Source organism: Panulirus ornatus, chromosome 21, assembly GCF_036320965.1.
Source record: "Panulirus ornatus isolate Po-2019 chromosome 21, ASM3632096v1, whole genome shotgun sequence".
In the NCBI taxonomy this organism is placed as follows: Eukaryota; Metazoa; Arthropoda; class Malacostraca; order Decapoda; family Palinuridae; genus Panulirus; species Panulirus ornatus.
Window position 1 is genome coordinate 5,496,654 of NC_092244.1, and position 15,826 is coordinate 5,512,479.

Genomic DNA, 15,826 nt, shown 5'->3' on the forward strand with positions numbered 1-15,826 from the left:
TATAATATAATCAGCATAGGAAAAGAAGGGATAAATTTTTCTACTGCACATGGGAAACTGGCTCTAGGAAATTCGTGCATAATGAAAATGTTTAGGTACCCACAAAGCTATCTATGTATCTGTCTATATTTCTAATGCTAGTTCCCTCAGGGAACTCCCATCAAGAGGGTAGCCATGGCCAAAGAGTCTCCACTTATCCCTTTTCTTACATGCCTCCCCTACATACACCATTCCATACATCCTCCTCAGTACTTTTTCACTCTACTTCCCCATGTGACAAGTGGTCTTTCTTTTACATCAATCCTTTTAATAATACTATCTTGAATTTCCTTGTAAACTACTCACAATGCATTCTTTCCACATGTCCAATCCATCTTGCCCAATACAACTCAAAAGATTACATTTCACCCATTCTAACATTCCACAATTCATTCCCTGCCATACCGTAACTCTCATATACTCCATCATTATTTTCTTCATTCTATCTAGTCATACCACATGCTCCTCTCAAATAATTGAGACGCACCCATGTCCATGTTTCAGCTGCTTAGGTCAGGATCAGGAGGACTATGATGTCCCTTAATCCTTTCCTCATTTCCATACCTACACCTCTATTTGCAAACCCACCCCTATAAATGTCCCGCATCTCGTTTACTAAATTGTGTTCATCCACCAATAAATCACATGAATTCTTAATTCTAATAAATATTTTACATATCTAAAGCAATCCTACTCAACATACTAGACACCTAATTCTATACAACAGCACACCCCTCCCATCCAGACCACTTTATAACAAACCACCAACCCCCAGGCAGAAATAAAAAGCTCAAACCTCACATCACACCTTAGTAATCTATACTGACAGATTCCCTCTCCCCCCTAACACTTACAACACTGATAACATACTGCACTGTAATGACTCAACAAACACTAAACTAGTGTTCCTCACCTCAATCTTAAATTCCATTTCCACCAGACATAGACCAAACATGTGTGTGTGTGTGTGTGTGTGTGTGTGTGTGTGTGTGTGTGTGTGTGTGTGTGTGGGTGGGTGTTTTGTGTTTTTGTATGTTAAAACATCTGTACTCAAAACTAAATTCTTATAATTCTATCATAATGAAAATACAAGTAATCAGTAATGTTTTCTGACTCTTCACTCTGGATATTAAATGTAAAAATGCTTACCTTAACCTCAGGTGCAGTTTCTTCACTTTCAGCCTCTGAGGGGCGTTGCATTAACTGAGCTTTCACTCTGCTTGACATTTTTGTTACTTCATATACAGTTCGCCCCATCATCTCTGCAATACGCTCCCAACGGTTAACAGTGCCACCAGGAAACCTAAGGATAATGAGTGGATTAGAGGTTTAAGTTTTCCTCTCTCTCTCTCTTCATGATATTACAGAACCCTAATAAACTAACAGAATGATTAAATAGAAATACAAACAAATGAATAGTACGAAATCAAAGCCAAACTTAGTGACTGCGGATATTAGTTTAAAACCATGGGAGCCTTTGTATAACTAAACTCTATATAAATTCTCATCAAAAACTTTGTGACATATCTCTCTGGCAAGTATTTTGCCCATACTGATTCTGAACAGCAAGGAATAATAATTCTAAAAGAACTAAATCAATGGACAGTTACTAACCCACTAGGTAGAGTATTTACAAATTTGAACAAGAGAGATGACACAAGGCCTCCCTTAGACATTATCTTATTATTATCATTATCATTTTGCTTTGTTGCTGTCTCCCGTGTTAGTGAGGTAGAACAAGGAAACAGATGAAAGAATGGCCCAACCCACCCACATACACATGTATATACATACACGTCCACACATGCAAATATACATACTTATACGTCTCAACGTATACATATACATACACACACAGACATATACATATATACACATGTACATAATTCAGACTGTCTGCCTTTATTCATTCCCATCGCCACCTCGCCACACATGAAATAACAACCCCCTTCCCCATCATGTGTGCGAGGTAGCACTAGGAAAAGACAACAAAGGCCACATATGTTCACACTCAGTCTCTAGCTGTCATGTAATAATGCACTGAAACCACAGCTCCCTTTCCACATCCAGGCCCCACAGAACTTTCCATGGTTTACCCCAGACGCTTCACATACCCTGGTTCAATCCATTGACAGCACGTCAACCCCGGTATACCACATCGTTCCAATTCACTGTATTCCTTGCATGCCTTTCACCCTCCAGCATGTTCAGGCCCCGATCACTCAAAATCTTTTTCACTCCATCTTTCCGCCTCCAATTTGGTCTCCCACTTCTCCTCGTTCCCTCCACTCTGACACATATATCCTCTTGGTCAATCTTTCCTCACTCATTCTCTCCATGTGACCAAACCATTCCAAAACACCCTCTTCTGCTCTCTCAACCACACTCTTTTTATTACCACACCTCTCTTACCCTATTATTACTTACTCCATCAAACCACCTCACACCACATATTGTCCTCAAACATCTCATTTCCAGCACATCCACCCTCCTCTGCACAACTCTATCCATAGCCCACACCTTGCAACCATATAACATTGCCGGAACCACTATTCCTTCAAACATACCTATTTTTGCTTTCCGAGATAATTTTCTCAACTTCCACACATTCTTCAACGCTCCTAGAATTTTCGCCCTCTCCCCCACCCTATGATTCACTTCCACTTCCATGGTTCCATCCGCTGCCAAATCCACTCCCAGATATCTAAAAAACTTCACTTCCTCCAGTTTTTCTCCATTTAAACTTACCTCCCAACTGACATGACCCTTTACCCTACTGTACCTAATAACCTTGCTCTTATTCACATTTACTCTTAACTTTCTTCTTTCACACACTTTACCAAACTCAGTCACCAGCTTCTACAGTTTCTCAAACGAATCAGCCACCAGCACTGTATCATCAGCGAACAAAAACTGACTCACTTCCCAAGCTCTCTCATCCACAACAGACTGCATACTTGCCCCTCTTTCTAAAACTCTTGCATTCACCTCCCTAACAATCCCATCCATAAACAAATTAAACAACCATGGAGACATCACACACTCCTGCCGCAAACCTACATTCACTGAGAACCAATCACTTTCCTCTCTTCCTACATGTAAACATGGCTTACATCCTCGATAAAAACTTTTCACTGCTTCTAACAACTTGCCTCCCACACCATATATTCTAAATACCTTCCACACAGCATCTCTATCAACTCTATCATCATAAATACATAACTCATATCCCTGGGGATAGGGGAGAAAGAATACTTCCCACGCATTCCTCGCGTGTCGTACAAGGCGACTAAAGGGGATGGGAGCGGGGAGCTAGAAACCCTCCCCTCCTTGTATTTTAACTTTCTAAAAGGGAAAACGGAAGGAGTCACGCGGGGAGTGCTCATCCTCCTCGAAAGCTCAGATTGGGGTGTCTAAATGTGTGGATGAGAAAAAAGGAGAGATAGGTAGTATGTTTAAGGAAAGGAACCTGGATGTTTTGGCTCTGAGTGAAACGAAGCTCAAGGGTAAAGGGGAAGAGTGGTTTGGGAATGCCTTGGGAGTAAAGTCAGGGGTTAGTGAGAGGACAAGAGCAAGGGAAGGAGTAGCACTACTCCTGAAACAGGAATGGAGGGAGTATGTGATAGAGTGTAAGAAAGTAAATTCTAGATTGATATGGGTAAAACTGAAAGAGGATGGCGAGAGATGGGTGATTATTGGTGCATATGCACCTGAGCATGTGAAGAAAGATCATGAGAGGCAAGTGTTTTGGGAGCAGCTGAATGAGTGTGTTAGTGGTTTTGATGCACAAGACCGGGTTATAGTGATGGGTGATTTGAATGCAAAGGTGAGTAATGTGGCAGTTGAGGGAATAATTGGTATACATGGGATGTTCAGTGTCATCAGGGTTGTTGTTAGAATATCTATAGTCTACAGTTTCATAAAATGTTCACTGTGAATGGTTATCTTTCATAACTTTTGGCATGGCCATCAGATTTTCAGTTGCATACTGTAAATCCTCTCTGGTGTACAGCACACTAAGCTCATAGTTTATCATTTTCAAATATAGGATGCTTATATCTCTGCTCATCAGCAGAGAAAGCTTTAGCATATGATGAAAGTATCTACAAAAAGTAATCAACTTGCTCCTAAGAGATTGATGAAATAATGTTTATTTACACTGCTACAAAATCACATCATAACATCATTGAAAGCAGCAGAATATTTTCCGAAGAAATTTCTTATACTTTCTCGGTCTATTTTATCACAGTTAATTCATTTTTCAATTGTGAAATTGAAAGCATTTTGAGAGACTCTAGCAGTCGTGGCTAGACAAGTCATCTGCTGTTGCTAAAGAGAAAATTACCATACAGTGTAAAGCACTGGCACTGCATGTAATGCAGCTCCAGTTTGGCTATCCTCCACTGTCATACTCATGGCTGCTGATAAAAAAAAATTCTTAATAATAGGCCTCCAAGTCTTTCCTTGTAAGGTTCTATAACCTTAGTGGAAAGTCTAGTAGGTTATGCCCATCAACTGATAAAGATCACAGGAATGTCTAAGGTCTTTTTTTCTGGACTGTAGTACATAAATCTACAGAAACTACATACTACTTATGATCAAAACTGCCTTTTAGTGGATGGTTAAGGATATTCAAAACATTTCTACAGCATATGCAAGGCCCTAATTAGTGTAAATCACTACAATAGTCATCCCACATGAAGAGGCAGAGACTGGGAAAAAAAAGGAGCAAAGCTGCTAAAAGACTGAGAGACAAGATTACAACTTTCATGTTCCTTAGTCAATTTGACCATGTCAATATTGAGCAGCTCTCTGAAATGGGGATGGACTAATTAGTAAGAGTTACAAAAAGAAAATAAGCAAGGGAAGAGTAAAAAAACGCTGTGGAGATATATTTCTAGTGAATTAATACAAGAATCTATATTATGAAACAATAAATGTGGATAGCATTAGCAATTTACAAATTGTATGATATAAAAGAGGATTCATGTGAGAAACTGCAGAAGCTGGTGACTGAGTTTGGTAAAGTGTGTGAAAGAAGAAAGTTAAGAGTAAATGTGAATAAGAGCAAGGTTATTAGGTACAGTAGGGTTGAGGGTCAAGTCAATTGGGAGGTGAGTTTGAATGGAGAAAAACTGGAGGAAGTGAAGTGTTTTAGATATCTGGGAGTGGATCTGGCAGCAGATGCAACCATGGAAGCGGAAGTGGATCATAGGGTGGGGGAGGGGGCGAAAATTCTGGGAGCCTTGAAGAATGTGTGGAAGTCGAGAACATTATCTTGGAAAGCAAAAATGGGTATGTTTGAAGTAATAGTGGTTCCAACAATGTTGTATGGTTGCGTGGCGTGGGCTATGGATAGAGTGGTGCGCAGGAGGATGGATGTGCTGGAAATGAGATGTTTGAAGACAATGTGTGGTGTGAGGTGGTTTGATTGAGTAAGTAACGTAAGGGTAAGAGAGATGTGTGGAAATAAAAAGAGCGTGGTTGAGAGAGCAGAAGAGGGTGTTTTGAAATGGTTTGGGCACATGGAGAGAATGAGTGAGGAAAGATTGGCCAAGAGGATATATGTGTCGGAGGTGGAGGGAACGAGGAGAAGAGGGAGACCAAATTGGAGGTGGAAAGATGGAGTGAAAAAGATTTTGTGTGATCGGGGCCTGAACATGCAGGAGGGTGAAAGGAGGGCAAGGAATAGAGTGAATTGGAGCGATGTGGTATACCGGGGTTGACGTGCTGTCAGTGGATTGAATCAGGGCACGTGAAGCGTCTGGGGTAAACCATGGAAAGCTGTGTAGGTATGTATATTTGCGTGTGTGGACGTATGTATATACATGTGTATGGGGGTGGGTTGGGCCATTTCTTTCGTCTGTTTCCTTGCACTACCTCGCAAACGCGGGAGACAGCGGAAAAAAAAAAAAAAAAGGATTTAAGAGATGTAACACCACAGTTATAAAACTTTCTCCCAATATTGAGAAAATGTTATATCACAAAAAAAGTGCAAGTAAGATGGTAACAAAACTAAGGAAGCTTAGCTACAGTGAAAGTTTGAAGGCTACACAGATGTCCATCATATAGGAGAGGGGTGACATGATAACAGCATATAAGTCCCTATATTAATTGGATGATGACAGTCAACAGTTCTTCATGTGGAAGCCGAGAATAGTTAAGAAAAATGTTAAGAAATATTGGTTTAGTTTATGGAATGTGAATGGTTTGAATGGTCTAAGCAAAGAAGATGAATGACAGCAACTTAGAAAGATTTAAAAGTCTTGTTAACTGTACAAAAATTACAAGAGATGGGGTTAAACAAGTGTAAAACTCTCTTCCCATAATGTATACATAGGAATTCACATACACTTAAAAGTCAACATTGCTCCTAACTTGCCATTTGAGTCCCTAAAAAGGCTTGGAAAAAAGGGGGAGGGCTCATGAGTGTGACTCCCTCTCCATACAGTATAAACAACTAATTATGTATTGGAGTACTGCCAATTCAGACAATACATAATGAAAAGAATGACTATGAAGAAATGCATACTGGTCTTGAAGTTACTCAATCTTTTAGAGAATCTTCATGCTTGATCGCCTACTCATGCATTGGTGAGGTTGTGCCAGGAACAAACGTAGAAAGGCTGCATCCACTCACATCCATTCTATAGCTGTCAAGCATAATGCACTGAGACCACAGCCCCACAGACCTCTCCATAGTTTACCCTGAATGCTTCACGTGCCCTGGTTCCATTCAATAACAGCACTTCGACCTCTGTTCACCACATTGGTCCAATTCACTGTATCGTGTATACGCCTTTCAGCCTCCAGCATGTTTGGGCCTGATCACTCAAAATCTTTGTCATGCCATCCTTCCATCTCCCATTTGGTCTCCCTGTTCTCTTGCTTCCTTCACTTCTGACACATGTATCCTCTTTGTCAACCTCTTGTAACTATTTTTCTCCAAACATTATACAATGATACAATGAAGAGTCAGGATGCTAAATGAAGCAGTAATACATGCACTTCTCAGAAATGGTAAAATGTTAATAATGGGGCTTATAATCATAAAAAGGTAGACTGGGGGAATTTAAATTCTCAATGTGGACAAATAGTGATGAAAATACAATTTCTCAGAGCGTATTGAGGAAATTTCATACATCAGCAAGTCAAGGAAAACATGAGCATCAGAGGAACTGATACACTATCGTTACCAGATCTTTTCTTTTCTTTCTTTCAAACTATTCGCCATTTCCCGCATTAGCAAGGTAGCATTAAGAACAGAGGACTGGGCCTTTGAGAGAATACCCTCACCTGGCCCCCTTCTCTGTTCCTTCTTTTGGAAAATTAAGAAAAAAAAAAAAAAAAAAACGAGAGGGGAGGATTTCCAGCACCCCGCTCCCTTCCCTTTTAGTCGCCTTCTACGACACGCAGGGAATACATGGGAAGTATTCTTCCTCCCCTATCCCCACAAGTCTTCACAGATACTATCATGGTCACTGAGAATATCCCATTTGATACACAAACTGGAAAAAGGGGAAATGTAATGCTTAAGTCTGATTTATATATAATAAATGAGAAGTTCCTCATTACATAAATATTACACGTCAATAGCCTCAAACTTCAGGTTTGTTATGCCAAATTCAAATATGCAATGCTGTGATATAAAAAGTATATACAAAATAGAGATTGCATTCATACTTAGCCATAAGACGTGCAAGTTCACTGAAATCATCATCAGTCCATGGACCACCAGTGATGACCGGAATAGAAGAGACTGGTTTTACATGTCTCACACTCTGAAAAGATCATAATCATTCATTTCTATCTATCAGTCATTTTACCAAAATAAGATTATAAATCTGACAAAGTTTTATGTTAGATGAGTGTCAAGGCTTAAGAGCATGCATTTTTGTATTGGCACTGATGTACAGCAGGATACAATCCCAGGGCCAACATTATGGGGCTCCTGCCCATTCAACTAGAAGCTGGGGTGAAAAATTCTTTGACAAGACCATACTTCTTTCCATCCACTTATTGATAAAGCCTTACCAATGATGATTCCTCGCTCTCAATGTAACCACTAGCAGGTAAAATCCAGTAACACCTGGGGACTCTAGTTTTGGTTAATCATACAATACATGACAGCTAGAGAGTGGATGTGGTTGCTTTATGACCTATGGTCCTGTGTAGTGGATATGGCCAGTTTCCTGAGCACTGTGGGAGTTCCATAAAGACAAAAGGTACTCCTGATGCAAGAACTGAGTATATATAATGATAAGAAGTATATCTCACTAATACACTTAGTGTGGGTGGGTTGGGCCATTCTTTCGTCTGTTTCCTTGCGCTACCTCGCTAGCGGGGAGGACAGCGACAAAGTAAAATAAAAAATAAATAAATATGTATATATGCTATATATGCTATGGAAAGCTGTGTAGGTATGTATATTTGCGTGTGTGGACGTATGTATATACATGTGTATGGGGGGGGTTGGGCCATTTCTTTCGTCTGTTTCCTTGTGCTACCTCGCAAACGCGGGAGACAGCGACAAAGTATAATAAATAAATATATAATTTCTGAGTTTATGAAGGTGTACTGTGAACGTATATGGTTCCTGAAGATGCTAACTCATAGAAGCAAGAAACAGCATAAAAATAGGATTGCAGGTATCAAATATTTCTCACCTGTCTATCAGACTCTAGTCCATCCACAGCTTCTAATACACATTCCCCATTTGAAAGGTCTGGAAGTATGTTCACTCTCTTTCGTCCTTCTTTTCTACTTGCCTTTTTTTCTTTACGCTTTTCCTCCTGTATAGTTACAGAAGCAAAATGGCACATTTACTTTAGGAGAAATCAATGTAAATTCATATACACATACAAAGTGTGTTTACATGCACACACATATACAAGTGATGAGTGCAATGTGCAAGCCCTGACATTGTTGCAAAATCTTGTCCATCAACCTGACACTTAAAGGTAATGAAATTTGGTCACCATTCAATGATTAATATGTGGATCATGATTATATAACAATTAAGATTATGAAAGGAAGTTTACTAGTGACTGAGAGTGCTGTTCAAGATACATTATGATGAATAAAAGTATTTCCTGGGTAACCTAAAATGGAAACATTGTCATCAAAACTGTTTGTTTGACTGTAACTGTAAAAAATGCTGCAGTTCTTCTCAGAATACATCAAAGTGGACTGATTGAAAGAGTTGTTACATAAAAAATTTAAAAAAAAGAAAAAAAGAAACTGAAGTGATATCAAATCTTTTGACCAAATCTTGTGTATCTCCTGATCTGTCTTGGCCACGCTCTCACATTTATGGGTCATAAACGTATCAAACTCTACGACAGTGACAAAACTCTGGTGTTCAATGACCTACATATATTTACATCTGTGTGGATACATTAACAAGTATCATACATTTCTTAAATCTTAATTCATTTAGTAATATGAATTCTTTTATTTGTACCTGTGAATTTATTATAACAATTTTCTTATTTTCGATGTTAGCTTAGTATATATTATCTATTTCTAATGCAGTAAATGCAACTGAGGACAACAGAGTCTGCTATACTTCATTTTTTCTTAATATTAAAAACTTGAACAATACTCTTACACAGCACAACAGCACATTCTTGTGAGATATGTCAGAACACAGTAAAAGGGAGATAACTGATGCAACTCTCAGGAGCATCAAGAAAGAGAATGTGAACCAGGTTTGACAGTGTTTGCCACAAAAAGTAGTGAAATGTATTTATACTAAATGCTATAGGGGTATGTAAATTCTGAAAGGCAAGAAGAATGCATACAGTGAAGATTTCTGAAGAGAAATGTGGTGTCATGAGTAAAATTGATGCAAACACATGAAAATAATCATATGGAAGGAGACAGTACAATATATTTGACTGAAGTGACAAGGACCACATACAGTAAAAAAAGAATTAAAATGGTATCTATAAATCATACCTCTTCCTGCTTTCTTCTTTCTTCTTCCTCCTGCTCCTTCTTTTCTTTCAATTTTCTCTCACGTTCCTCCTTTATGCTTGCTAAAATTTGTCGAACAATTCCAGGACCACCAGTCACCAAAAAAACAACTAGTTTCACCAGCTGTACTGGTAGAATGTTCCACCAACTGAGAAAAGTGTTAAAAGATAATGACTTTATACAGTGCAAGTCTATATCAATAGATATATCAAAGCATTACCAGAAAAAATTATATTACAAAGCAAAGTATGGGGGTGAGGGAACTCAGAGTGAAGCAGGAGTGCTTTAATATCTTATGTTTCAACCAATGGCATCTACTGGCAATTAAAAAGCCTAATATCGACTTCATTTATTCCAAGGGTCTACCAACATCAATATCGGCAAACATACCTTGGCTTGGGAATCTGACCTAGTTCCTCTTCCATCAGTGATATGTTCTCCAGGTCTTCTGCTTTCTTTTTCTTTCTATCCTTAATCTTATACTTCTTCATCAAACTTTCTTCCTTTAAGAAAAATTGTGCTTTGAAAGACATATTTCAATCAGTCACATCAATAAATGTGTGGCAGGGTGGCGACAGGAATGAATGAAGGCAGCAAGTATGAATTATGCATATGTGTATATATGTAAATGTCTGTGTATGGATATATACGTATATGTGTGTGGACGTGTATGTATACACATGTGTATGTGGGTGGGTTGGGCCATTCTTTCATTTGTTTCCTTGCGCTACCTCGCTAACACAGGAGACCGACAAAGCAAAATATAAATAAATAAATATGAATACACATATATATATGGGCTTGGGAAGTGAGTCAGTTGTTGTTCGCTGATGATACGGTGATGGTGACTGATTTGGGTGAGAAACTGAAGAAGTTGGTGACTGAGTTTGGTAAAGTGTGTGCAAGAAGAAAGCTGAGAGTAAATGTGAATAAGAGCAAGGTTATTAGCTTCAGCAGGGTTGAGGGACAAGTTAATTGGGAGGTAAGTTTGAATGGCGAAAAACTGGAGGAAGTGAAGTGTTTTAGATATCTGGGAGTGCTACTTAATGTGTGGTGGGGTGGCAATGGGAATGTATGAGGGCAGCAAGTACGAATATGTACATGTGTATATATGTATAAGTCTGTGTATGTATATGTATGTATACATTGAAATGTATGGGCATGTATATGTGCGTGTGTGGGTGTTTAAGTATATACATATGTATGTGGGTGGGTTGGGCCATTCTTTCGTCTGTTTCCTTGCGCTATCTTGCTAACGCGGGAGACAGCAATTAAGTATAATACAGATATCTGGGAGTGGATTTGACAGCACATGGAACCATGGAAGCGGAAGTGAATCATAGGGTGGGGGAAGGGGTGAAAGTTCTGGGATTGTTGAAAAATGTGTGGAAGTCAAGAACGCTATCTTGGAAAGCAAAAATGGGTATGTTTGAAGGAATAGTGGTTCCAACAATGTTATATGGTTGCAAGGCATGGGCTATAGATAGAGTTGTACCGAGGAGGGTGGATGTGCTGGAAATGAGATGTTTGAGGACAATATTTGGTGTGAGGTGGTTTGATCGAGTAAGTAATGAAAGGGTAAGAGAGATGTATGGTAATAAAAAGAGTGTGGTTGAGAGAGCAGAAGAGGGTGTTTTGAAATGGTTTGGTAACATATAGAGAACGAGTGAGGAAAGATTGACAAAGAGGTTATATGTGTCAGAGGTAGAGGGAATGAGGAGAAGAAGGAGACCAAATTGGAGGTGGAAAGATGGAGGAAAAAGATTCTGAGTGAGCGGGGCCTCAACATGCAGGAGGGTGAAAGGCATGCAAGGAATATAATGGTATACCGGGGTCGACGTGCTGTCAATGGATTGAACCAGGGAATGTGAAGCATCTGGGGTAAACCATGGAAAGTTCTGTGGGGCCTGGATGTGGAAAGGGAGCTGTGGTTTCGGTGCATTATACATGACAGCTAGAGACTGAGTGTGAATGAATGTGGCCTTTGTTGTCTTTTCCTAGCGCTACCTCACGCACATGCGGGAGGAGGGGGTTGTTATTTCATGTGTGGCGGGGTGGTGACAGGAATGAATAAGGGCAGACAGTATGAATTATGTACATGTATATATGTAAGTATATGTCTGTGTGTATATATATGTATATGTTGAGATGTATAGGTATGTATATTTGCATGTGTGGACATGTATGTATATATATGTGTATGTGGGTGGGTTGGGCCATTCTTTCGTCTATTTCCTTACGCTACCTCGCTAACGCAGGAGACAGCGACAAAGCAAAATATATAAATATATAAATAATTTTTATCTTATCTATTTTGCTTTGTCGCTCATCATAATACACCTTATCATAACACTATATTTTGTAGAAATACCCAAGAAAAAAAGGAATATTGTGTTGAATGGTTACCAATAGAGCTCTGTACAGAGTCTGAGAAGATGAAAACTCATGAACAGATGAAACTCATCTGTTAAGCATGGATATGCTACCTTTAGACTTGAAAGGCAAAATTTAGTATTAGTTTTACGTACTGTTCATGTACAACTCTGAAGGTTTATCTGCCCTCTTTGTATGCCAAAAAAGGTAAGATATCAAATTTTCAAAGGTCCTCTTACTGACCCATCTTAATAACCTGGATATCATTCCATCTCAAATGAACTGTAAAGGCAAACTTCAAAAGCAACAGCCCAAGCATTTCATCCAGATCAGAAATCATAATCAAAGGCCTTATTAATAGCAAAGTGGACTTTCAGCAGCAAACACAAAAATTAATTTGTCTATATTATACTCACCATGCATTGTTTTTTATCTATATATGATCCCCAGGCCATGAGGTACTGAGTGATGGATATAACAACAGTAAGAATGATAGAAATCTCCAATAAAGACATCTTGCGAGCTCTTCTGTAGTAGTAGATTGGTGAACGCCAATCAGGTAATCCTTCCACCAGCACTCTGTTGTACCGTGCCCTCCTCCCCTCATCACGCAGAATATCGTACACAGACACAAGCTAAAATAAAAAATCAATCCATCACTGAAAGACAGCAGTTTCAACCCCTTGTATTTAGAGTTTTGTTTCTTAAAATATGTGCTGCAAGTCAAGAATGTAGCCTAAATCTCAAGAGTCTCAAACATGAAATGTCTCAAGTTCAAATGTATGTTGGGGATGGTAGAAAATACAGCCGTGCAGTTAGAAAATCCATTTCTAAAGTTGGAGTTTAAAAGTTCACGTTGGAATCTATCAAATCTTACCTAAACTAATCAAATAATTTTCTAACAAATTATCATTTCCAATAATCATTCAGCTATTCAACCCCATAATTTCCGTTCATACTTTAAACCAATTTTGCCACTACATGAAAGAATCAATCATTCTAACTTGTTTTCCCAGGAAAAATTCACCAAAAATACCATTCATCTATGGCAATTTCATCATTAAATATATCTCCATTTTCATGTACATGGTAGCTGCATTTTCCTAAATACCTTGAATATATCAGGCTTAGCAGACAAAGATACCTCTGGACAATAATCTAAAAGGTTCTATACGTTAAAACTGGGCAATCTTACCTGCCGAAATTTAACCTCAGCATCGGGTGCATCATTCTTGTCAGGATGGAGTTGCAATGACAGTCTTCGATATGCTTTTTTTATCTCTGCCAATGTGGCATCCTACGGTACCAAAAACAAGAATTTAATAAATACAAATGTTAAGGCATAGCTTAGCAATACACCTAATTTTAGTTCCAGGCTAAAACACCTGAAACATTTCTACAGTGATACTACCTACACACACACACACACACATGACAGCTAGAGACTGAGAGTGAACAGGTGTGGCCTTTTTTGTCTGTTTTCCTGGCACTACCTTGCTGAAGCAGGGGGTAGCGATGCTGTTTCCAGTGGGGCAGGGTAGCACCAGGAATTGATGAAGGCAAGCAAGTATGAATATATATATATATTTATATATATATATTCATTTATTTACATACTCATTTATTTATTTTGCTTTGTTGCTGTTTCCCGCGTTTGCAAGGTAGCGCAAGGAAACAGACGAAAGAAATGGCCCAACCCACCCCCATACACATGTATATACATACACGTCCACACACGCAAATATACATACCTATACATCTCAATGTACACATATATATACACATACAGACATATACATATATACACATGTACATAATTCATACTGTCTGCCTTTATCTATTCCCATCACCACCTCACCACACATGGAATAACATCCCCCTCTCCCATGTGTGCGAGGTAGCGCTAGGAAAAGACAACAAAGGCCCCATTCGTTCACATTCAGTCTCTAGCTTTCATGTAATAATGCACCGAAACCACAGCTCCCTTTCCACATCCAGGCCCCACAGAACTTTCCATGGTTTACCCCAGACGCTTCACATGCCCTGATTCCATCCACTGACAGCACGTCGACCCTGGTATACCACATCGATCCAATTCACTCTATTCCTTGCCCGCCTTTCACCCTCCTGCATGTTCAGGCCCCGATCACTCAAAATCTTTTTCACTCCATCTTTCCACCTCCAATTTGGTCTCTCACTTCTCGTTCCCTCCACCTCCGACACAGATATCCTCTTGGTCAATCTTTCCTCACTCATTCTCTCCATGTGCCCAAATCATTTCAAAACACCCTCTTCTGCTCTCTCAAACACACTCTTTTTATTTCCACACATCTCTCTTACCCTTACATTACTTACTCGATCAAAACACCTCACACCACATATTGTCCTCAAACATCTCATTTCCAGCACATCCAGCCTCCTGCGCACTACTCTATCCATAGCCCACGCCTCGCAACCATACAACATTGTTGGAACCACTATTCCTTCAAACATACCCATTTTTGCTTTCCGAGATAATGTTCTCAACTTCCACACATTCTTCAAGGCTCCCAGAAGTTTTACCCCCTCCCCCACCCTATCATTCACTTCCGCTTCCATGGTTCCATCCGCTGCCAGATCCAGTCCCAGATATCTAAAACACTTTACTTCCTCCAGTTTTTCTCCATTCAAACTTACCTCCCAATTGACTTGACCCTCAACCCTACTGTCCCTAATAACCTTGCTCTTATTCACATTTACTCTTAACTTTCTTCGTTCACACACTGTACCAAACTCAGTCAACAGCTTCTGCAGATTCTCACATAAATAAGCCACCAGTGCTGTATCATCAGCGAACAACAACTGACTCATTTCCCAAGCTCTCTCATCCACAACAGACTGCATACTTGCCCCTCTTTCCAAAACTCTTGCATTCACCTCCCTAACAACCCCATCCATGAACAAATTAAACAACCATGGAGACATCACACACCCCTGCCGCAAACCTACATTCAGCGAGAACCAATCACTTTCCTCTCTTCCTACACGTACACATGCCTTACATCCTCGATAAAAACTTTTCACTGCTTCTAACAACTTGCCTCCCACACCATATATTCTTAGTACCTTCCACAGAGCATCTCTATCAACTCTATCATATGCCTTCTCCAGATCCATAAATGCTACATACAAATCCATTTGCTTTTCTAAGTATTTCTCACATACATTCTTCAAAGCAAACACCTGATCCTCTACCACTTCTGAAACCACACTGCTCTTCCCCAATCTGATGCTCTGTACATGCCTTCACCCTCTCAATCAATACCCTCCCATATAATTTACCAGGAGTACTCAACAAACTTATACCTCTGTAATTTGAGCACTCACTCTTATCCCCTTTGCCTTTGTACAATGGCACTATGCACGCATTCCGCAAATCCTCAGGCACCTCACCATG

General features: G+C 39.5%; 1 protein-coding gene across 1 annotated transcript in view; it reads right to left on the minus strand.

The window, feature by feature from the left end:
* Positions 1–15,826, minus strand: part of LOC139756302 (uncharacterized protein F54F2.9) — a 30,552-nt gene that overhangs the window by 6,266 nt on the left and 8,460 nt on the right. The window contains exons 2-8 of the mRNA XM_071675596.1: positions 13,586–13,687; positions 12,807–13,025; positions 10,408–10,520; positions 10,000–10,165; positions 8,706–8,831; positions 7,723–7,820; positions 1,189–1,342 (exon numbers count right to left, since the gene is read on the minus strand). Coding sequence (XP_071531697.1) covers positions 1,189–1,342; positions 7,723–7,820; positions 8,706–8,831; positions 10,000–10,165; positions 10,408–10,520; positions 12,807–13,025; positions 13,586–13,687 — 978 coding nt within the window. The remainder of the gene's footprint in view (positions 1–1,188; positions 1,343–7,722; positions 7,821–8,705; positions 8,832–9,999; positions 10,166–10,407; positions 10,521–12,806; positions 13,026–13,585; positions 13,688–15,826) is intronic.